Source organism: Mesocricetus auratus, unplaced genomic scaffold, assembly GCF_017639785.1.
Source record: "Mesocricetus auratus isolate SY011 unplaced genomic scaffold, BCM_Maur_2.0 Super-Scaffold_100691, whole genome shotgun sequence".
In the NCBI taxonomy this organism is placed as follows: Eukaryota; Metazoa; Chordata; class Mammalia; order Rodentia; family Cricetidae; genus Mesocricetus; species Mesocricetus auratus.
This window is the reverse complement of record NW_024429267.1, coordinates 22360869-22384808: the sequence shown is the minus strand read 5'-3', so window position 1 is coordinate 22384808 and position 23940 is coordinate 22360869. Positions and strand designations below refer to the sequence as shown.

Sequence of the window (23940 nt, the reverse complement as noted above, 5' to 3'; positions counted from 1 at the left end):
CAACATATACACATGCACCCTGCAATGATAATAATAGTAGTAATAATAATAATAATAACAAAGAAGAATAGAATCTCAAAGAATGTGTATCCACATGAGAACAACCTGTTCATGGATCCCAGTCCAGTGCCTCAGGATGCCCATCTGTTGACACCTGAGTGGTTTTCTTGTTTGATTGTCAATCCTTTTATACACACCTTCTATACACATCTCTTGTCAAGTTGAACCTTAGAAAATGCCTGGTATTCCCAAGGATATTTACCTGTCTAGGGTAATGTGGGCAAGAAGCACATTAGTTTTCTGTTTCTCTCCTGGAAGTTCCCCAGTTAAGGCCTCAAAGCTTTGTAAGCTTTACCTTATTTGAGAAGATTGTTGAAAACAGTCAGACCAGTGGAAAAGGATTCTAGCAACAGTCAGAATTTTTCAGTTATTATCTCCCCCTGCCTTGCACAGCTTTCTGCTCTGTGATGTCTTGAATTAAAGTTTGAGGTCATTTGTCTGCCTTAGACCAAGCAACAGAACCAAACTGAATTTGTCTTAGTTGCTGTTCTATTGCTGTAGAGATTCCATGACCATGACATCTAATTGGGGACTTGCTTACAGTTTTAGAGGGTTAGCCAATGATCATCATGGCAGGGAGTATGGTGGCAGGCAGGCAAGAGAGAGAGAACGAGATGAGAGAGAGGGAGGAGAGAGACGGCCTGGTGACACACCTCCTCCAACAAGGCCACATCTCCCAATCCTTCCCAAACAGTTCCACTAACTGGGGACCAAGCTTTCAAACATAAGAGGCTGTGGGGGACCATTCTGATTCAAACCACCTCTCTCCCATTCCTGGTACCCACTTCGGCCATGGTTCCTTTTTTTTTTTTTTTTTTTTTTTTACTATGATAAGACAGCATCCCAAGGAAAATCTTACAAAAGAAAGCATTTAACTGGAGGCTGGCTTACAGTTTCAGAGGGTTAGTCTTTGATCATAATAGTGCTGGAGAAGTCAATTGAGAGCTTTACATTCTGATCCACAGGCAGCAGGTAGAAAGGGAGATGGCCTGGTGTGGGCTTTTTGACTTGAAAGTTTGATGGGAAGACCTGTGTATAAGTCAATAAAGCACTGTTGGCTAATAAGGAAGCAAGATAGGTGGGATTAGGAGTCTAGGAGAATTCTGGGAAATGTAGTGAACTGAGCCGCCATGTGATTTCCGGGAAGAGGGGATGCAAGTCTGAATTCTCGAAAAGATAAGTCCTTATAAACATATATATTAGTAATTATGGGTCAATAATTAAGTCAGAGCTAGCCAATGAGAAACAATAGCTAATGGCCAACAGCTTCATAATTAATATATGTGTGTTATTTGGGGGTTCAGACAGTTCCACGGGGCCCAGGCAGCTGGTGGGAAAGGCAGCACGTTACAGAGGTTGTTTGTTTTTGTATTTTAACCTTTTGATAGGCTTTTAGATCTCTCTTTTAAAGAGTAGTTGTGAGGCTTAAGCTCAATAAATTTTAATAAAAATGCTTTAAAAATTTTGAGAAATGTTATAATTTAGTGTGTATACTTCAAGGATTTTATGTGCTTTAAAGTGACATTTGTTTTGTTTATATGTGTATGTCTTTGTTATGCTTCTGTCTGTGTGTATGTGTGTGTGTCATGTGTGTATGTATGTAGAGGGTGGAAGACAATGTTGGGTGTCATTTCTCTGGAGCTATCTATCTTGTTTGTTGAGACAGTAACTCTTCATGGGTTTACAGATTGCCCAAGTAGTCCTGACTGACTGGCTGGTGAGCTGCAGGATCTTTCTGTCCTCACCTTGACAGTGCTGGGATTACAAGCTCACACCACCCACACCTGGCTTTACACTGGCTAGGTTTTTCATGTGGGTTGTGGAGAGCAAACTCAGGTCTTTGTGCTTGTGTGACACATACTTTGGGAACTAAGCTATCTCTTATCCCAAAACCTCTCTAAAGAAAAATGTATCAAGACATTAAAACATTCCTGGTATTTAATTTTTACATAGCCCTGGAACTTGCTATATATACTAGACTGGCCTTGAACTCAGAGACCCACTGCCTCTGCCTCCCAAATGCTGGAATTAAAGGCACGTACCACTGCACCCAGGCTATAAGATCATTTTTTTAAGGACAAAAAGTAAAAGTTATGTAGATCCACATGTTCTGAATGGATAAATAGTGACATGGGTATGGCCTTCACTCACATTATTACTGTTTCTTTTTTAGCCCTTAAGAAAGTCAGCCCTAAGGCTGAACCCATCAGAAGGGGAATCCGAATCGGATTTCGGTCCCAAAGCCTCAACAGAGAGCCGCTTCGGAAAGATCCGGATATCGTTACAAAGCGGATTCTGTCTGCGAGGCTTCTGAAAATCAACGAGCTGCAGAATGAAGTGTCGGAACTGCAGATCAGGCTAGCCCAGCTGCTCAAAGAAAACAAGGCTTTGAAAAGTCTTCAGTTTCGTCAGGAGAAAGCACTGACCAAGTTTGAAGATGCAGAGAGTGAAATCTCCCAACTTATACTGCGTCACAACAATGAGATTACTGCACTCAAAGAACGTTTAAGAAAATCTCAGGACAAAGAACGGGCAACGGAGAAGAGGGTGAAAGACACTGAAGGGGAACTATTTAGGACGAAGTTTTCCTTGCAGAAACTGAAAAAGATCTCCGAGGCTAGACACCTCCCAGAACGAGATGATTTGGCCAAGAAACTGGTTACGGCAGAGTTAAAATTAGATGACACCGAGAGAAAAATTAAGGTAAAATTGTATGCCTTCACGTTGTGTTCTGTGGCTGGTACTCACTGGGCATTTTAGGACTCTGATTAAGTAGCCTGTTGTAGTTTGGCCTTTGCTTAGAGCTGGAAATGCATTTTAATATTGTTTTTCTTGGATAGAAATCAAGGACAGATCCAGGGTGGCAATTCAGGCTTTTAATTCTAAAACGCAAGATGCTGAGGCATCTTGGTGAGTTTGATAGCAGCCTGGTATACTTTCTAGGCCAGCCAGTGCTACATAGTGATTGACTCCTTGTCCCAGACAACAGAACTGCAGATGAAATCATGGACAATTAAGGATGTATATTTAACAGCTAGGGAGAGAACTTAGTCTGTGAAGGAGTTGCTCTACAACATGAGAACCTGAGCTCCACCCCCAGCACTTCCATAAAAATGGCTGGGTATGGTAGGTGGTGGTGGTGCAATTTCAGTGCTGGGGAGGGGAGGCACAGACAGGCACATCTGTGGGACTCACTGAGCCACTAGCCTGGTCTACTTACTGAACTCCAGGTACGAGGGAAAGGCCAAGGTGGACAGCTGCTAGGAATGAAACCCAAGGTTGATCTCTGGCCTCCACACATGCACACCCATGTATGCATACCGTCACTTACACAAAAGAGCATGCATTTAAGCGCTAGATGTCAAAGATTGTATGTATCATTAGTAAGCCACATGCTGATTTCTGGAAGCACTGTGTTTGACTATTTGATTGTCTTTGAAGCATAGTAACCACCCTGTACAAAACATCTCTTTCCATGAAGTGAGAAATTCGTGAGAGAGGAGAAAGATCATAAAGGGGCAGAGAGAAGGTCATGCAATATCATAACAAAAAAGCAAAAGTAAAAAGGGGGCTACCTGGGGGCAAAGAAGAGAATCACATGGTTTAAGGGACATGGGGGCAGTGGAGGAGGGGAACAAATGAGAAATATGATGGGACATGGGTATTAAATGGTTTTAGTGAAACTATGTGGGGCCCTTTGTATAAGGAAACCTGCACAAACAACTGTGTGAGGGTGGGGTGGGGCAGAGACAGGCCTGGTGTGGTGGCATGTGCATGTAATCTGGGCATTTGGGAAGCTGAGGAAGGACTGAGTTCAAAGTCAACCTAGACCGTAAAGCCAAACTATGTCTCTTAAAAATAAGGATACTGGCTTCTTTGTTTGTTTTGCTTTTTTTTTAACCTATTTTGAGATCATTGTAGATAGATATGCACTAATAGAAAGTTTATGGGAACCATTATGCATTAATAGAAACCATATTACAAAATGCATTTTCCCCATATTTTATAATCATCACACAATAGGAGAGTCAGGGAGTTAGTTCTAATACAGGGAAATGATCCAGCAAACTCCTCAGTTTTCCCCGGCTTTATTTGTACACATATGTATGTTTGATTACATGCATGGGGTTTGTGACCATAGCTCAGGTCAAGCTACAGATCAGCAATACCCTTTATCCTTCCTTCTCTAACCTGAGGCATTCACTACTAGGCATGTCTATAATTCTGTAATTTCAAGGATGCTGTATAACTGGAGTTGCTTATTGTATAGGCTTGATGCTGGCACCCATCACTTTCACTCTAATGATAGCTGTTGGATGAGTAAAAGCTTTGATTTCTGAGAAGTACTTGACAGTGTGGTGACAGAGTGTCGTGGTATAACCAATTGAAGGATATTACCTTTAGCTTTTGTACTAAGCAGTAAAGCTGCTAAGACCGTTTGTGTACAGATTTTCTATATGAACATGGCTTTCATTTCTCTGGGATGTGTACCTAGAAGTACATGTGCTAGATTGTAGAACGTCTGCCTGCCTTTGTCAGAAACTGTCCCCGCCTTTCTATAGTAGCCCTGCCGGTGGGCGTTCACCTCAGTGCCTCTCTGCTCTGGTCCTTCTCCTCAGCATTTGGTACTAACCCTGTTTTAACCCGTTCTCACAGGCCTGCAGCACCCTGTCCTGCGCTGCTAAACAGCGCTTTCCTAAGGTGTTGGAGTTGAATATCCATTTGTGATTTTTATTTAGTGTATTTTTATTTTGTTCTTGGTGGGGTTTTTCCTTAACATTTGGTAAGTGAATTATTTCGCTCTTCTCTCTCTCTCTCTCTCTCTCTCTCTCTCTCTCTCTCTCTCTCTCTCTCTGTCTCTGTGTGTGTGTTTTGTTGACTTTTGACAGTTCTTTTCTTACACTCTGTAACTTTTCTTACCGTCTTTTTGAAGATTTTTGTCAATCTGTAGCTTCTTTGGGGGAGGTATTATCACCTGGGTGACATAAATTTGTCTAAAGTATTAAATAATATTTTTATATATCTTTTCAGTAAATATAAAATAATGTGTTTAACTGTGACATTCTCAATCATCCTTGGTGTCCTTTATCCCTGTGACCATGTGTACTATACTCAATACTGTATCCCTTTCCTCCTCCCCAGATAAAGTCCCCCCTCACTATTCTTCCCCTTCCCCCTCCACAGTATCCATGTCTTACTACCCCCTCTTTAGAGTCGCCACTTCCCCCACCCCACCCCCATGACCCCGGACTCTTACTCCCTTCCTGGTTTCTGCATAGACTCTAGGTTGTAGACTCACAACCTAGGATTCACATATAAGTGTATGTGCCACTTGTCTTTCTGCCGCCTGGTAACCCACTCAGTGTATTACCTTCTATTTCCATCCATTTACTGGCAAATTTCATTTTTCTTTACAACTGACTAATGTTCCATAGTGTGTGTGCATCACACTTTGATTATTCATTCATCAGTTGAAGGACCTTGAAGTTGTTTCCATTTCCTAGCTATTGAGAACAGAGCAGCAATGAACATGGCTGAGCAAGTGTCTGTGGAAAAGGATATCGGGTCCTCTAGGCATATGCTGAGGCCACATGGGATGTTTAGTTTTTGTTTTTTGATGATTTTCAGAATAATTGGACCAGTTTTTAAGAACAACAGCAATGAATGAGGGTTCTCTTCCCCCACATTCTCTCCAGCCTTGGCTGTCATTTGTTTTGTTGATCTTAGTCATTATGACTGGGGTAAGTTAGAATCTCAAAGTTGTTTTGATTTGTATTTCTCTAATTTCTAGGAATAATTTTGATAGTTTTATTTCTTCTTTTTGAGAACCCTGTTCAAATCCATAGTCTACTTTTAAACTGGGTCTTTTGTTTCCTTGACTCTGTTTTTTGTTTCTTTAAATATCGTAAATATTAATTTTCTATCAGATATATAGATGACAAAGATCCTCTCCCACTCTGTGGGCTTCCTTTTCATTAGGTTGGCTGTTTTCTTTCCTATACAGAAATTTTCTAGTGTTATAGGTCCCACTTGTCAATAGTTGGCCTTATTCTTGAGCAAATAGAGTCCTATTCAGAAAGTCTTCTCTTAGACCTATAAACTATAAGGTATAGACTATATTTTCTTCCAGCAGATTCACCATTTCAGGTTTCACATTGAGGTCTTTGATCCATCTGTGGTTAAGTTTTATGCAGGGTGATATGGGTCTAGTTTTCATTCTTCATATGGACATCAGTTTCCTCAGCACCATTTGTTGAAGATGGTATCTTTTCTCCATTTTTCTCATCAAATATGAGGTGACTGTGGTTACATGTCCTCATGTTTGCATCTCCTGCTTTGTTCCATCGATTTCCATGTCTGTTTTTGTGCCAGTGCTATGCTGTTTAATCACTATAGCTCTGTAACCTAGCTTATACCTCCAGCATCCTTCTTTATCTCAGGATTGCTTTGACTTTCTGGGTCTTTTGTGGTTCTGTATGAGCTTCAGGGTATTATTTTCCTTTCTGTGGGATTTTAGCTTTCTTTTATTTCAGTGTAGATTGTTTTAAATCATAGAATTCTGTTTTTAGGCTGGAACTTGGGAAAGACAGCTTTAGATTTATAAGGATGTCGGGCCACAACTTTTACTCTTCTCATCACATGCAGTTATTGAAGAGTGGAGGGGGACCTCCTTACAGTATTAAGTTTAACTAGTTGAATGTCAATAGCCTTTTCCCATGTATAGCAGCCTATAATTTGGCTGCTGGTTTGTTTTGTTATTTAATGTGAGTGACAAGGTGCATGGGAGCTTGGTAGTTTAGGGGTGCAGTCGATAGTTTAGAAAGGGGTATGTGTTTACAGAGATAAATAGTGAAAGATTTCAGTGGAGTCAATTGCCTGACAGTTGTCCTCTCCCTTTAGGAATCAATTCACCTATACTAACTAGTGTTTGTTCCAGTCCCAGGACATACCAGGGTGAACTGCTTGATGCAGTTAGTCTTGCTGAACACTGTATAAAGGGCTGGCACCTAAATCAGACCACATGTTTAACCTTCATTTAAAATTACTGTACACGGTTATTTTGGGTTCTATATATGTGTATATATATATTGCATAGAAGCTTTCAGAATGCTTTCTCACAGGAAGCTTGCAATTTTTTTTTCAGATGCATAGCGCATTGTTGTCTATAGTTACCCTTCAGAGGAGTGGCACACTGTTGTCTGTGATCACCCTTCTGCATGACAGCTCCTTGTTGAGTGTAGTCAACCCTCCGCATGACAGCAATTTGTTGTCTCTTTTAGTCACTGAACTGTGTAACAGCACACATTAGCAATGTATTGAACAGTTCTCAAATCCCGTTTTAATGTATGCTCTTTAATAGATTAATACAAATTTTAGTACTTAAAACCTGACTTTGAAAGTAGAGAGAAGCATGCTTTAGTTGTAGGATGCAGAGGTTTTCAAACTTCTAAAAATTATCAACAACCCTTCTCCAACAAAGATTTTGTTGGCGGGTTTCTTTGCTGATGTTTGCCATGTTAGGAATTCAAAGTTTAGAACATTTTAAAATATTCCTTAACACATTAAACACTGATAAATAACTGGTTACATTGCATTATAAAATATTTCAGTCTAAATGATAACTGAGTGGTTAAGAGCACTGGCTGCTCTTGCAGAGGACTGACCAGGTTTCAGCTCTGAGCACCCATGGGACAGCTCACAACCACCTGTAACTCCAGGTCAGTGTCTTATTCTGGCCTCCACAGGTGCTAGGGACATATATGAGGCACACATATCTATATGAAGGCAAACACGTAGACACATAAAATAAAAATAATTAAAAAATTCTTTAGCAGTATTTTTTTCTGAACTTGAGGTAAATCAGGAGGAAAGTGGTTTGCTTTATACATTTGTAAATAGCTTTAATGTCTGACTCAGTAAAGGACAGCTGGGCCCTGTATCTGCTTCTGCACTCAATCTGTTGCAATATGTTGTTATGATTGATAAAGATGCAGACAATTCAACCTTACACAGATGTTTACAGTAATTAGAAAACAGCAGCATATTTAAATAGCACGTTAAAAAAGTAGCTACTCTTTAATATTATTCTAAATCTTACATAGTATTCTCCAGACTTTGGATGCCTTCCTGACCAAGGTTGCAGTAGTAGGTTAGTCACAGCAGTGTGTCTTGAAGCACACGTCAGGGATTGTGACCATCATAGGAGTTCACAGCCATCAAACAGAAAATTGTCTTCCAGCCTTTATGAACAAATAAAACTGTAGTTACTGTGCACGTACAAGCTGTAGGTGTACACTTGGTGTATGAAAATCCAACTGCTTGTAATATCATATTGGCACAGAATAAGTTACTTTGTCAAGAAAACATGATGAAACTATTGAGACTTCCTCTGTCTTTTATCAGTTGGTGAAAATTCAGGAAGCAGTTTGCTGTTGTGGAGCTCAGTATATGTCGCTGTAGAAGAAAGTCTGGGTAGACTTCTCTTTTGGTAGATTTTCCTGTAAGAGATCATTACTCACTTTCCCTGACTCAGGACTACCCTCAAGCAGGGGAGTGCTTCTTTTGTTAAGGTAGAACTGCATCTCAAGTAAGTAGTCACTAGAAGCAAGGGTTAATTGAGCATGGTTTCCCCTTCTCACTGACTAGATATGTCCATTTCTCTCCTGCCCACATGATCATCCACTGACTAGTTTCTGCCCTCAGAGCTTTTATCTTCCGAACCCCAAGTCCAGAAGCTCTGCTGTGGCCTCGGTTCCTCTTGTGCTATTTCTAAAGAAGTGAATTAAGACAATAGTGGATATCGAATCAACAAGCTATCTCTGCTTTTGTCCTTGTGTTTTGTGGTCTTTCTTAATCCCCAGGCTTCAGCTGGCTCATCTGTGGAATTAAACGCTAGGACTCCTGAGGTGCCTTTCAGCTCTGAAATCTGATGGTCTATCATACTTAAAATTTTTATTTTCACACTGTCGGTCTGTCTGCCTGTCTGTCTGTGTTGTCTATTGTCTGTGTGCATATACACAAGCATGCATGTGTGCATGCACGCATACATTCTCCGTGTCTTTTTCTGTGTAGAATTGTATGTTCATGGCGTGCTAGTAAAAATCAGAGGACAACTTGTGGGTTTGAGTTCTGTTCTTCCACGTGGCCCCAGACATTGGATTTGGTCATCAAGCTTGGTAACATCTCACTGGCTCTAAAGTCAGGGTTTTTAAGCCCTTCATGTGCCTGAAATGTTTTTAGCTTGGGACACCAAAGTTAAGTTTTGTTTTGAAGATTTTACTTTTAATTTCATGCATATATATGTAAATGCAAGTGCCTGCAGACTCCAGAAGAGGGCATGGGATCCTACAGAGCTGGAGTTATAGGCAGTTGTGAATCTTCCAGTGTGGGTGCTGGGAATTGAATTGAACTCTAGTCTTTTGTGAGAGTAATAGGCACTCTAAACCACTGAGCCATCCCTCCAGGTCACCCCACTCTGAATTAAGTTCTTATTACATCTATTATCAAATGTTTCAAAGAAGAAAAGCTCCTAATGTTGAAAATGAAAACGGAGGTCCCTGCTAATTGTTGCTGTAAAACAATTCTAAAAATGGCCAGACCATATATATGTTAATATAATTAAATATTATACTTTAGTACTTCATGACCTCAGTAGTTATGTTTGGAGGGTCTATGGAAACTTCTCACTACATAGAACAATTATTTTGGTTTTGTGTTAATGTTTACATAAGAATTTCATGCTGAAGAAGTAACAGAGGCACTAAGAGGGGCTTTAATACTGTGAGGAGACCTGCAGTGAAGTATGATTTCATCAGTTTGTTTATAGGCAGCTCCTGAGAATCATCCCTGTTAGGAAGTAGTCTTTGTCTTGCAAGCCCCGAGCAATGTATCAGTGTCATTCGATACCCTCTCACCACCGACAGGAGCTTACCATAACAATTGTTACTAACATTGCTTTTCTAATGAAAAGTGTATTTTGGGTGCTGGGGATTCAAACTCAGGTCCTCATGATGCTTACACAGCAAGCACTGTACAGACCGAGCCATTTCCCCATCCCATCATGTTTACTGTCTCACTGAAGATACGAGCACTAGCTGAAAATAACGTTAGAAAACTTCACAAGCAGATCTGTACCCAAGCTGCAGTGAACCTGGAGAAGTTTCTAGGTGGTGCTTTGGATGTCATGTCAGGTCTTGTCCCCTTTAGTTTTCAACTGATGGATTCTTAAAGGTCAGGAACCAGTCTGATTTGTTTGTGCTCACAATATTGATATGCTGTCTGGAATATAATTAATGTTTCTGGAAAGAATGAGTGAATGGCTTGGATTCATGATGTGTTTGTGACAAGTCCACAAATGTGGAGGAGGGTGGCTAGTTTGATGATGACAAGATGAAAATGGAATCTATCCCCCTAACCTCAAAATATTACTCCAAACAACCTCATAAAACTTGATTAGAGTTAAATATTCGTAAAACGTTGGCTTTATAGATATCTATTGTAGAACCTCTGGCTGAATAGTTCGGATTGTAAAAAAGATCATATTTTTAGTTGGTAAGGCTGTGTTGCTGCTTAAAGTGTAAACACAGGGAAAGAGTTATTCATAGAAAACTCTGTGGGGTAGATGGTACTGCTAACTCTAATTTTACTGCTCAGATTACATATAACAACATGCACAAAATATTAACAAGCTGACATGTAGAGAGCAAATGGGATAGCTAGGAAGTAAAAGCAACAAACCTTGTCATGTAAGACATGCTAAAACAGAGCTGGTCTTAGAGATGGCTCAGCAGATAAAGGTGCTTGCAGCCAAGTCTGATGACCTGAGTTCAATCCCAGGGAGCCACTTGATGGAAGGAGAGCACTGATTCCCTCAAGTTGTCCTCTGACTTCCACATGTGCTCTGTGGCACAGGTGCCTGTGCGTACACACACACACACAGACACACACACACGCTGTAATAAAATGTTTTAAAAATAAATAGAATAAATATGGAGGCATGGATCAGACTCATGGGAAATGTAACTTAGTTAATCAAAGGGCTGTGGCATGAAAGAAGAGAAATGCTGTTTTTTGGTGTTCTTGGAGCAATACAACCCTGATGAACATTACATAGAAACTGGTGTCTACTCATTTGTAAAGAAGAACTCCTAATCACTGAATTTCCTGTCATGGACACAGTACCTTGTGATTGGTGAGCCTTCTGTTCCTGGAAGGATTTCAGTAGAGGCTGAACTCATCTGCCAGGAACCCCCTAAGTGGCATGCCTGTAAGGTAGGCTGGCGGGGTGAGTGTGAGGCCCCTTGCCTGCTCAAGGCATAAGTCTTGAGAACTGAGCTGCAGTGACATAGCATAGTGGTTAAGATAACATGAACAGAGCCATTTAAACAAACTTGGTGTTTAATGATATTCCTCTTTATTAGGAAGAGGAAATAAATGGCAGTAAAACCAGCCAAGAGAATGTTTGCACAGCTGCTGCCCTTTGTCTGTCTTTCAAAAGAGTTAGCATTCTGGCATACTTCACTTTGGGAAAAGTTAAGTGTTTAAGTTTTTGTTTCATTACAATGTTTCTTTAAAGACATTTCAAGATTTATTTTAAAGTAGTAAGAAAAGTCTCTGTCGTCCTACCAGCCAAAGATAATACTCCTAAAGGTTGCTTTTTCATTTAATTTCTCCAAGTTTTGAAGGCAAATTTTCCTTGTGTAATAATGTATAGCATAAGAAAATTATTGAAAGCATTCATGTTCTTACTTGATTTCTACTATTGCCTTTGGTCTGATGTTGAAAAAGAGGACAGTGTTGGTAAAGTTCCCAGTGGCTGCCTTCCTCAGGACTTACTCTGCTGAAGCTATCAGGAGCATCTCCTTCCCAGACATTTTATTTTCAAGCACAGCTTTAGAGTTGGCCTTTTAATTTTTAGTGCTTTTTTTCTTGTTCATTTTTAAAAAGTGGAAAAAACTATGAAAACTGAATATTCTTACCACCCAGAGATGTTAAATCATGCATAGCAAAGAACATGGTGCTGGGTTTTTGTTTTAAATAATAAACTGGATCTCATCAGATGATGGGTATCTCTATTTACTGGAATAGTTAATGCATTCTTGTTTGATTAGTGCGATGCATTTAGATACATTAGGCGTTAATGCTACTTTGCTTGATGCAGTTTTATATATTGCTTGATTCTTTATGCTAATACTGGTGAGTTTTACAGCAGTGTTCACATGCAATTTCATTTCATTCTAAGCTGCCCTTATGCAGTTTATAAAACTCAAAGCTATAAACATCTCTTCTAGAATAATGTGTATGGTATTCTCTCGTTTTATTCTTTACTATACATTTCACCTCTCAAACCTGTGTATTTCTAAGTTTGTATTTGTCTTTTTTCTGATTATGCATTTTTCTTGATATTTATAGACTCATGGTTTGTATTCCAGTTTTAGGTCCTAGAGTAACTTATATTTGTTCTTTTCATTCTGGGTTTTATATTTTCATCATCAAGTATCTATTTTTGCTAGTGCATATAACTGTTAATGGGATTCACTGTGGTGTTTCCATATAGGCATATGACATGGGTCGCTATAACTGTCTACCGTTCTTCCACTCTCTCCTGCATCCATAGCCTTGCCAGTCCCCAGTGATCACTGTTCTGTTTTCAGAATAGTGGGTTTTTGCTTTTACGTATGGAAAAGGGTGTGATGCTTGTCTTCCTGTCTCTGGCTTATTTTGTTCAACATGATGACTTCTAATTCCATTGAATTTTCAGAAATGACAAGGCCTTATTCTTTTCAGCTAAATAATATATATGGTATGTGTGTACATGCATATGATATGTGTGTATGTATGGTATGTGTATGTATATTATATGCATATACCCATTTATATGATATATGTGCATGCATATTTATGGTATGTGTACATGCATGCATGTGGTATGCATGTACTATGTATATGGTATGTGTGTATGTATATCATATGCATATACATATGTAGTATGTGTGTATGTATATTGCTCACATATACATGTGTATATGGTATATGTATATGTGTGAATATGTTATGCATTATGTATATGACATTTGTACATGTGTATATTGTATATGTGTATATTGTATGCATATACATATATACGTGGTATGTATGTATAATGCATGTACATGTGTATATGGTATGTGTATATGTATGTATGTAGTATGTGTGTGTGTGTGTTTTTTCCTGTATATTTTTATCTGTTGAGCACCTAGGCCGATTCTTACTGTTAGGAATAGTGCCATGGTACACAAGGACAGCAGGTATCTCTTTGGTGTGCTGACTTCATTTCTTTAGGATATACACTTAAAAGTAGCAATCAGTGGATCACATGGTAAGCCTATTTTTAGTTTCTTTAGGACCCTCCATTTCCCCTAGTGGCTGGGCTAATTTACATTTTGTTATGTTAGAACTGATTATCAACTTATCAGAATCTGCTGTCACTTACAAAATGAACCTCTGCGAGTGACTAGTTTCTAGGTTAAGTTATCTGAGGTGATTGGTGGGACTATCTTTTCTATGGTCTTGAGTCCCAGACTGAGTAAAAATGAGAAATAATGGTATACCAGGATTCAACTCTGTTGTGGGTGCGTTTGACAGGCTATGTAGTGCCCTGCCATGGCTTCCCCGTCAGGGTGGATTCCACACTGAACTGTGAGTTAACCCTCCCTCCCTTTGTTAAGTGTTTCTGTCAGGTGTGTTGTCACAGGAACAAGGAAAGTCACCAGGATTTAGCTGTGACTACATCAAAACTGACTTCTCCTTGTTGGGAAATACTTCCTTACTGCTTCTGTTTTACTGTTTGTTCTGGGTCTGTTTAAGATATACATACATACATATGTATATGTATCACTTTAATTCAATTATAGTAGATCTCACGAGTCTAGACCTTGAGCTGTTTCTTCTAGCTTCCAACTTCCTAGCACAAAAGTTTTCAAAATATCAACTAAAGATCCTTTGGATTTCGTGGGTATCTGTTGTCATATCAGCGGTTCATTATTTTTTTCTCTGATCTTTGTTATTTCTCCCTGTCCACTCATTTGGTGTTTGTATTGCTTTTGTTTTTCTAAGATCTTGATGTATATCAGTAGGTTACTTGTTTGATTTCTCTTTGGTTCCCTTAATGTAGGCACATATTGCAGCAAACACCCCACTTAGAACTACCTAGAAAGTTGTTTTTTTCATTTGATTCTAAGCAATTTCTCCCTGTTTTCTTCAGTTACTCAGTGATCATCCAACAGTTTATTGCTCAATATCCAGGTGTTTGCATGTTTTCTTTTTACTCCTTTAGACATGTTTATTCTTTGGAAATCTCATACATGTATACAATGTATCTTGATCATATCAACTTCCCACCCTTTTCCTCCAAATCCCTTCAGTTTATATTTCAGTAGTTTTCTTTCTGTGGTTTCATTGATTTCTAATTTAATTCATTATGATAGAAGATATAAGACATTATTTCAGTTTTTAAATATTTGGTATGATTTCTTTTATGGCTTAAAATTGATCTATTTTGGAGACTGAGCCCATGAGCTGTTGAGAAGAAAGTATCTTCCCAATTGTTATGCACACATGTCTGTTAAGTCTGTTCCCTTTGGTCCCACTTGACTTTGAAGCTTTTCTGTCTTGGTAACATGTTTATTGGTGAGTGTTAGTGTGTTGAGATCAGTGTTGTTTTATCTGGACTTGTAGCGCTTGTTTTATGAAATTGGGTGTAACAATGTGTGGTACATATATATATACATATATATATATATATATATATTTACAGCCATCGTATCCTGTTAATGGATTGTTCTTTTTGTTATGGGTATGCTCTTCCTCCCCTCTAACGCTGGCTTGAAGTCAATTTATCACCTATCAAATCCAGCTGTTCTGCTTGTTTATAGTTTCTGCATGTAGGGCAAGTCGCTTTCCAGCCTTTCCATTTCAGTGTGTGTATCTTTGCCAGTGAGGTTGAATTTTGTGTCAGCTCGTACGCTAGTCTGCAGTTTTTAGTTGGAGAATTTAGAACTGTAACATGGATTAATAAAAGATCCAGTGACTGATATGGGGGGAGTTAAACTTCAAGCTGAAGGTCAGAAAAACAAAGTAGCAGGCCAATAGCTCCCACCACTACCTCAGGCTGAATGGGCTGATCCTCCTGCCTCTCAGCGTGACTGGAGAATCCTGAGACTGAATGTCTTCCTATCCTCAGTGTGGCTGGAGAATGAATGCCTCCTACTGACTTCTGCTCCTGTCTTATACACCTCCATAATGCTGGGATTAAAGGGGTGTGAGATCATCTTCATGTGGGCTGTTTCTCTATAGGACTGAACCAATCTTGTGTAGTCTGGGTGACCTTGTACTCACTGAGATTCATCTACCTCTTAATCCTGAGTCCTAGGATTAAAGTTGTGTACCACCACCTCTTAGATTCTGGCCACTGGGATTAAAGGCTTGTGACTGGCTTGGCTTTCTGAATCCTCAGGCAAGCTTTAATATATCACAAATAATATATCACCACAAACAACCACTTATTTAGGCTCAGGGTCAATACTGAGAGCTATGCTACTGTAATTTTATTGAATTTTTTTCTTGGCTTATTTGGACACTTTTTGTTCTTTTCTCTCTTTCTTATTTATTTTAGCAATGTGCCAAATACTGAGTTAAATATGCTTGGTTCTTTCCTTTTTCTTCTATCCCTGTTGTAAAATACCTTCTGTAGTGCTAGTTTAGTAGTCAGTTGCTTTTGTTTGTACTTGTCTGGGAAAACATCTCTGTTATGTCAAAGGATAGCTTTGGTAGTCTTAACACACCGTTGTTAACTCTTCTCTGTGTTTTCCTGGTGTTTGGGCTTTCTGATGTGACTTGGATGAGTCTGTCTTGTATGTTACTTGAAGTTTTCTTTTGTGGCTTTCCTGTTCTTTGTTGGCATTTTACCCATACAGTGCCTTGGAGACATGCTTTTCTGGTCATTTCTAGTTAGAGTTCTAAATGCCTCTTGTCCTTAGATCTCTAGTATTGCCTCTTGATTTGGAGAACAATTCTTTTAAATTTCAGTGACTATGCTTTCTGTGCCTGTAGTTTGTATTTCTTCTACTTGTGAATTCTAAGGTTTGGTTTCTTGATCATGCCCTACATTTTAGGAATATGCGGTTAGTGGAGTCTATGTTCTGATTATCAGACAAGAAGTCTCTGAGCATCAAGCAAGGGCATAGGCACTGGTGATCCTGTGTGCCCCGCCCTCAGCACAGCTCTGCTCACTCAGCACAGCTGGTCCCCGTGTTTGCCCCAGAGTTCTGGCTGTAGCTTCCCGATGTATTCACCTTGCCTCCCCTCTTTGCTGTGCCTTGTGTTTGTGTTTTTCACGTATGTATCTCCTATGATATGTGAGGTGAGGTTACAACCAGTTCCTTTGTGAAGTAGAATTTTGAGGGTATGTTTGTGTGTTTTTGCAGATACAGGTTCTTTTGTTCTCCTTAGCTGAAAGGTTCATCGTCCCAGGGCAGCAAATGTCTGTGTACTCACAGAAATGAGGTGTGCAAGGGTTCTTGACTCTAAGTATACAATTTCAGATAGTAGGTCCCATTTTAAGGTGACTCCTGGCTTTTTCTAAGTTTACATTGATCCATGCTTGTCACCATTGCTCAATATTGCTTCTTTCCTTCAGGGTTCATATTCTTTCCTACTGAAGTATACTTTCTCTTAGGAAAGACTTCTGAGTTGCAAACCTTTTCATCTTTCCTGAAAATATTTTCCTTTACTTTGGAGTATTCATTTCCCTGGGTCTTATTTAGGTTCTTTCTGGACAGCACTGTCTTTTGGAACTCAAGCATATTTCATCCCATTTTACCTGTGCTGTTTCTTCTTTTTAGTATAATGACTTCTTCCTGATTTGCCTCACTATATTTAGAGGTACAGTTTTCTTACTACCTGTTTTATAGAAATATTTCAAGCTTACGTAGAGTTGTGCATCTAAAATGCTACAATGAATACTGAACTAAATAGTTTATTCACTTACCTATTGTAAACATTAACATGTTTGACCTATATTATGCAGTCATGGGATCCCATGTTCTTTCTCTGTTGTATGCAGACACACAGATTAACTTTCTGAAGGGGAGTTACATATATCATGTCCATTGATCCTAAATATGCCAGTATTGTGATTTACATGTATACAGTGGTTTCTTTTATTCCACTGACCCTAGTATATTGTTTTTTCTCCTGTTGACATAATGTCTTTTATAGTATTTTCCTCCTGAAACACAGGATCAAATCTTTAGGAGGTATGGTGCTGATCTGTGTAGGTCTCTGGCCTTTTATATAGAACATTTTAACTTAGTACTGTTATGATTTGGATTTTTTTTTGAGAGAGAATCTTACCATGTAACCCAGCCTGGCTTCCATTCAGGCTCCTACTTCCTCAGAGTTCCCATATCTGAGATTACAGTAGCCCACCACTAGGTTCAAATGAAAGCATCTTTAACTTTGCACTTAACAGTGACCCCGGATGCATCATTGTTACTAAAGAGTATCCACTGCTGGTGCACTATTGAATAGGTGATAGCATTTCCTTCTTAAGATCGATCTGGGGGATGGTGATGTTTGTGTGGCCAGCTGTTCCTCTTGGTGTGGTCATGCTTAGTAAATTGGTTTTCTTTGCTTTTCACCATTAACTCCTTCATTGACATATTGAGGAAAGTTACCAAGCCAAGCTAGTCACTTGCCCTGAAAACTGTGGCTACATTACGTGTAATATCTCCAATTCAGAGTGCATGAATACCTGTTCATCCCCACGAACTATTGTCATATAGATCTCCCAGTGTTAGACATTCTAATAGATAGATAATATTACTTCATTGTGGCTTTAGTTTGCATTTTTTTCACAGCTAACGATACTGGAGACTCATGTTTGGTGCTTATTTGTTTCTGTCTTCTTTGGTAAATCACCTGTTCAGATATCTCCTCTACTTTTTACTGAGATGTTTGGTTTCTTTGAATTTTGTGATTTTTCTATATATATATATATCATATATGTATGTTGATAAGCGATACAAGCCAGAAAAGTTATTTCCCTCAAAAATGTTTTTTATTCACTTTGTTACTTTCAAAGACAGGAGTTCTTAATTTCAGTAAGAGCCAAGAAACTTCATTTCCTGACATTGCCCTAGGGAAATAATCAATTTATGTTTGAAGTTATTTATTCTAGGATATTCACTGTGGGAAAAGTGGAAGCACAGAAAAACTGGGGCAGCAGAATCTGCTTAAATAAATTATGCTGATCTCGAATGGAATGATTCCATTTTAAAGGGTTGTGGGGCACAAGTCTGTTGCTTTAGGTTTTTATGATATGAGCGGGAAAAGCACAGAGAACTCCCAAGTTGTACACTGAGATGTTGACAATGGCGATTACTGAGTAGTGAGATTGTAACTACCGCATTTTTTTCTGTTTTGTTTGGAAGACTATTTTGTCTAGAAGGTAAGCAAATAGCTACTCGTTTGGAAAGAAAGGTATTTTAATTTAAATTCTTCATAACCTCGATGATGCGTGTTCAGGGCCATGGGAACAGCTACCCGTCTCCTGAGAGGGTGTTCCAGGGCATACATTGCACCTGTGCTGTCTGCTTTTAACTACCTTGGTATTTGCTTCCCAGTACTGATTTTTGGAAGCTCCCCTCTTATCATTTCTGTCTGTCGGTCCCTCAAGTGACAGTGTGCTGTAGGAAAATGTGTGAGGATTGATTATCCATCATCAGGAAAAGCAAGGATGGGTCACTGAGCTTAGAATCTTACTAATGGATAGGGAACCTGCTGCCTGGCACTAAACTTAGCCTGGTTTTTAAGTCTGGTCAGTGCTACCAAGATGTCACCTGGCATTTCTAAGTCCTATGTTTGACTACTGGTATTGTTGTTTCACAAAGGAACTATCCAAAAACCTCGAGCTGAGCACAAACAGTTTCCAGCGGCAGTTGCTTGCTGAAAGGAAAAGGGCGTTTGAGGCTCACGATGAAAATAAACTTCTTCAAAAGGAGCTTCAGCGGCTCTACCACAAGTTAAAGGTGAGCACGTTCTTTTAGACCACACAATTTCTCCTGTCATATGCCTTACCTAGCATTTTTGTAAAAAGTGGTCACTATTCATATTTCTTACTATGTAATTTACAAAATTCTAGTATTGTATGTGTCACCTAGAAAGAAAAGCGTTGCTAATATAATTGCTGTAACAGAGTAAAATACTGTATATGCCAATAGCAACAATTGTAAATGAAGTCAGTTTTACAAAATTCTGGAAGAGAACCATGGGAATGAGCATGCGTGTCACACTCCTGAATCATCAGTGTTCCTCACATCATTCCAGGATGCTCGCTTTTAAAGTTGACGCCCCTTCATTCTGTTTCGAGGAAACCAATTCACATTAAACATGTCTTCATTTTATGGAGGTCATTGATGGGTTGAAATTTTGCTCAGAATTATACAAAATTTTATGCATAGCCTTATTTAGTTCTCTTTGATGCTCAGGTTCTCAGAAAAAGGTGTATTCCCATATTATGAAGATCTCTTGTGTAGACCAACACAATCTAATTTTTAAGTCATTAATAACCCAAAATACATACTTAAGAAAGGTTCTGCTTTTGTCCCTGGGGCCAAGCCTGGATCACAGAAAGGCATTACTAGCTCTATGGGGGAGCTTGTGGTATTTGCTTCCCTCCCCCTACTCTCCATCCCCTCCCCCTTCCCCCTTCCTTTCCCCAATCACCCTCTTCCTTTCCCCTTCCTCTTCTTTTCCCTTCCTCGTCCTTTTCCCTCCCACTCCTCCTAGTTTTCTAGTTTGATAGTTACAGTGGAGAGCTGCCCCAGAGATATTGCAGTTTAATAAAGAAGGTATTGGCTGTCCCACTGAGGGCATTTGTTTAATTTCAAACTAACTATCCTCCTTTCTTGTATTGGGTTTGTTTTCAGGAAAAGGAGAGAGAGTTGGATATAAAAAACATATACGCTAATCGTCTGCCGAAGTCCTCTCCAAAGAAAGACAAAGAAGTTATTGCAAGAAAAAATGGTATAGTAGGGTTACTGCTGCAACTGGAGCTGTTAGTGATGGTGGACTCTAGAGACAGTGAGGGAGGAGCCCTTGAGTATATGTGATCTCGGGTTTACAAATCAGCGTTGATCAGTCTTTCAGCTTTTGTCTTTCTAAGGAGAAGTCATTAAAATCGGGGTGGGGTGGGATGGAGAGATGACGGGGAGGGGAGCCGGGGTGAGAGTGCTTGCTGATCTTCCAGAACACCCATGTAAGGCCGCTCAGTGACCTGCAACCCCAGCACCAGGGGATATGATGCCCTCTTCTGGGCATCTTGAGCACACACACATCACATACATGGCACATATCATATACAGAGTCAATCTTTGCACATGAGTAGAAAAATAGAATTTACAAAATTAAAAAAAAGTTTTGTGCAACCTTTTAAAAAACATCTATATGTTCCATGTTGAAGTATCCCAAAATGTTGTGTTAGTATACAGCTTTTATGATATCATTAAATAAACTTAATTTTAATAAAAGGTTACAAACCTTATTATAATTTTGATAACGTGAAATATGTAATTATTCGTAAGTATTAGGCACCTAGCTTTACCAATTATACTCTTCACTGCTGCGGTTTCATCATTCCTTCCAATTTCTCTCATATTTTAGAGCCAACCCCAGATGTCACTTCACTTATACTGTGTATTATTGTACAGTTTTCCTTTTCTTAAACAAAAGTATAATTCTATGAATCAGAGAAATTTTAAAGCATTAACCTTGCAAAAGATTATTAGCATTTGTAGTATAATTGCCCTCAAATCACATAATTGCTAGTTAATCCTTCATGAACAAAGTGTGCACTCTCCTTTAGATGAATATTGCCAATTGAATATATGTCAACATTGTTCAGTGGGGTTAGAAAACTTGTTTATGGTTTTCTTGGTAGTATCATGCCAGAGTGATTTTACAGACCTGTGTACAAAAGGAGTACAGACCACTGAAGACTTTGAGCTTGAAGAATTTTCCGTTACATCACAGACAGTTCGGTGTTACGAAAACAAATGGGGTGAAACAGAATATCATTCTTCGGTGAGTTCAGCACGATGACTAAAAGCCAAAGTCCAGGAAATCTGTTTTCATAAATGTAGCCAGACGTTCCACACATACTTCCCACCCCTCTCTGGTCCTGTGTCCTCTGGAGAAGTATGCTAGTTACCTTTCTTGTTTTTGTGACCAAATATCTCATATGACGCAGACCAAGAAAGAAAGAGCTCCTTCTGGCTCTTGATTTGAGGGGATGTCATCCACTGTGGGGAATGTTTGACAGCTGGTCGTTTGCATCTAGTCAGGAAGCAGAGATGAATGTGGGCACTAAGACGGCTCTCGCCTTTTTCCCTTTCAATCCCCAGCCATTAAGGCAGGTTCACACACATTCATCGTGGGCCTTCCTCCTCAGTTTTAGTTTTTCTCCTAAGATTTATTTATTTTATGTACATGAGTACTCTACTTGCATGTATATATAGTAGGATCTGATGCCCTCTTCTGGCATCAGATCCCACTGTAGATGGTTGTGAACCACCATGTGGTTGCTGGGAATTGAACTCAGGACCTCTGAAGAGCAGCCACTGACTGCCCTTAACCACTGAACTCTCTCTCCAGCCCCCTCCTCAGTTCTTAGGGATACACTCAGATGTGTACCTCCTAGACAACTGATTCTAAGCTGACAATGAAGACTGACTATCTTGGGGGTTAGCAGATAAGTTTATAACATTATTCTACTTAAATGCTACATAATTATTAATTAGAGGTTTAGACATAATGTAGATTTGAAAGATCCGATGTGTCTGTCAATTGCTGTGTTCTGCAACTCAACACCATCTTACTTGGCTACTACAGCTGGCTAATAGCCATTTCTGGTTAGGTGAATTAATCAGATTTTGTTATAAAAGTACACAAACCAAAGTTATTTTACAGCTTACCTCATCACGATTTTATATAGGTTGTTGGTTTTATTTTCATTGTATTGATTCTGATGTATCTTATAATTTTCTTTAAAAATTTAGCTCAATTAAGAAATTGTCCTTTTTGAAGCATCTTTCAAAGCATGGTAACTTGACTTATTAAGTGAAGATTTGATTTAGTTTCTAACTTGGTAGTCACACGTAATGACTGATCCACCATGTTTAAAGACTGTTTTCCCCCTTCCTATGTGAATTTGCATTTCTGAAATAATAGTACCTGGAGTACCAAGAGCAAACCGAGCGTGGAGCAGAGATTCGAAATCCAGCCTTTGAAAAAGAAGACAAGTACAGTGAAGATAAGGAAGGACACTCTGGCAAACAGGAGGCGGGGAAGCCTGAGAGGGGTAAGAGTTTGTGTAAGCAGTTAGTGAGCTGGAAGCAGCTGGTGAAGGGGAGGAGGCCGCAGCACAGGGTGGTAACCGAGGGAGGAGTCAGAACGATTGAATGAAGTTACCAAAGAAAGAAAAGGAAGACTGGAAGTTGCTACTGAGGCTTGGGAATTAGGAATAAATTAACTCCAGAGAATTTAGATGAAACAATGTTTAATCAAAGAGGGAAACTATTCTTGTAACTATGTAAGAGTTAACCAAGAAGAGCCAATTGCTGTGCTGGCCTTGATCTCTGGGTCTTGCAGGGGCTGAAACACGAAAGCCAGTGATCTACAAAGCCCTGAGTATTCCTAAAATGTTTGTTTTACTTTAATCTGTAAACCTTTAATAACATTGCTTATAGGTTCAGAGAAACAGTTTGCACAGTTTAGATGATGGAAATGTATAGAATGTGCCCAAGATGTGGGCACGGGAAGTCGCAGACTAACTTACATATCCCATTAGTTCTGTGGTAGCTGTAAATCTTTTGAGTTTGTTTGTTTTAAACTAAAATTCATGGAACAGAAATTTGTGATCCATTTGTTGCTTGAAGTTGTTAACATGCTATTGGATGGGAATGTTAACGTGCATGTTGGGTGTGAAGTGCTATTGGTATCACTTTTGGACAGAGGCCGAGCAAGATGCTTTCATGTGTTAAGACACAGGATTGGAAATTGTTATCGTCAGTCCATCTTAGGGAACAAGAAAAGGAATAAAATAACAGAAGACCATGGCCTGGTCTCTTAGGCTGTCTCCTTATATGTGGGGTGATATGATATCAGAATGTATGCCATTTACTGAAATTATGTTATTTTAATATTTTTTATTCTTTTACTTGAAAATGATTTCAAAATTATAGGAAACTGTCAAGAACGGCCAAAACAAACCCTTCGAACGAATTCTGCACCTCATGTCCATACGCATAAGAGCTTGGCATGCATTTCTGCACCTCATGTCCATACGCATAAGAGCTTGGCATGCATTTCCTCCAAGCACAGACTGTCTCTCACAGCTCTCCATCATGGCTCCACACTCCAGGAGCTCTAACTCTTACCACATTTAGTTCGTCTGTTGTCCATAGTGTGATTTTTTTGGTAAACACAAGATTGTTCCTTGAAGCATTTTCTTCCCCCCGAACTTGATCATAAATTGTGTTTAATTCTCACCTCTGGCATCATTTTTGCTGTGGAGTATTTTTGCTTACTCTTTTTTAGTCTATGCAATTAATATTTTTGATAAGTACATACCTTTTTAAAGAAAATATGATATTCTTCATTTGAGAGTTAACTGAAATTTTCTCTTGGTTTGAGTCAGTGCATTTGCTGTTTGAGTTCTGTGCGAGGGATGCTTTCTCAGGGCAGCCAAGAATTTATGTTTAAGTTCCCAGTTCTGTCTCGCCACCCACCATGGATTGTACAGTACTGCACGAAGAACCTTCCTACTGATACACCGAAGAGCAG

At 39.3% G+C, this 23940-nt stretch overlaps 1 protein-coding gene across 2 annotated transcripts in view; it reads left to right on the top strand.

The window, feature by feature from the left end:
• Window positions 1–23940, top strand: part of Lca5 (lebercilin LCA5) — a 40674-nt gene that overhangs the window by 14177 nt on the left and 2557 nt on the right. For both annotated transcript variants that reach the window (XM_005073690.4, XM_040740034.1), the window contains 5 exons: window positions 2234–2763; window positions 18990–19127; window positions 20028–20124; window positions 21038–21180; window positions 22327–22456. In XM_005073690.4, the coding sequence (XP_005073747.1) occupies window positions 2234–2763; window positions 18990–19127; window positions 20028–20124; window positions 21038–21180; window positions 22327–22456 (1038 nt within the window). The remainder of the gene's footprint in view (window positions 1–2233; window positions 2764–18989; window positions 19128–20027; window positions 20125–21037; window positions 21181–22326; window positions 22457–23940) is intronic.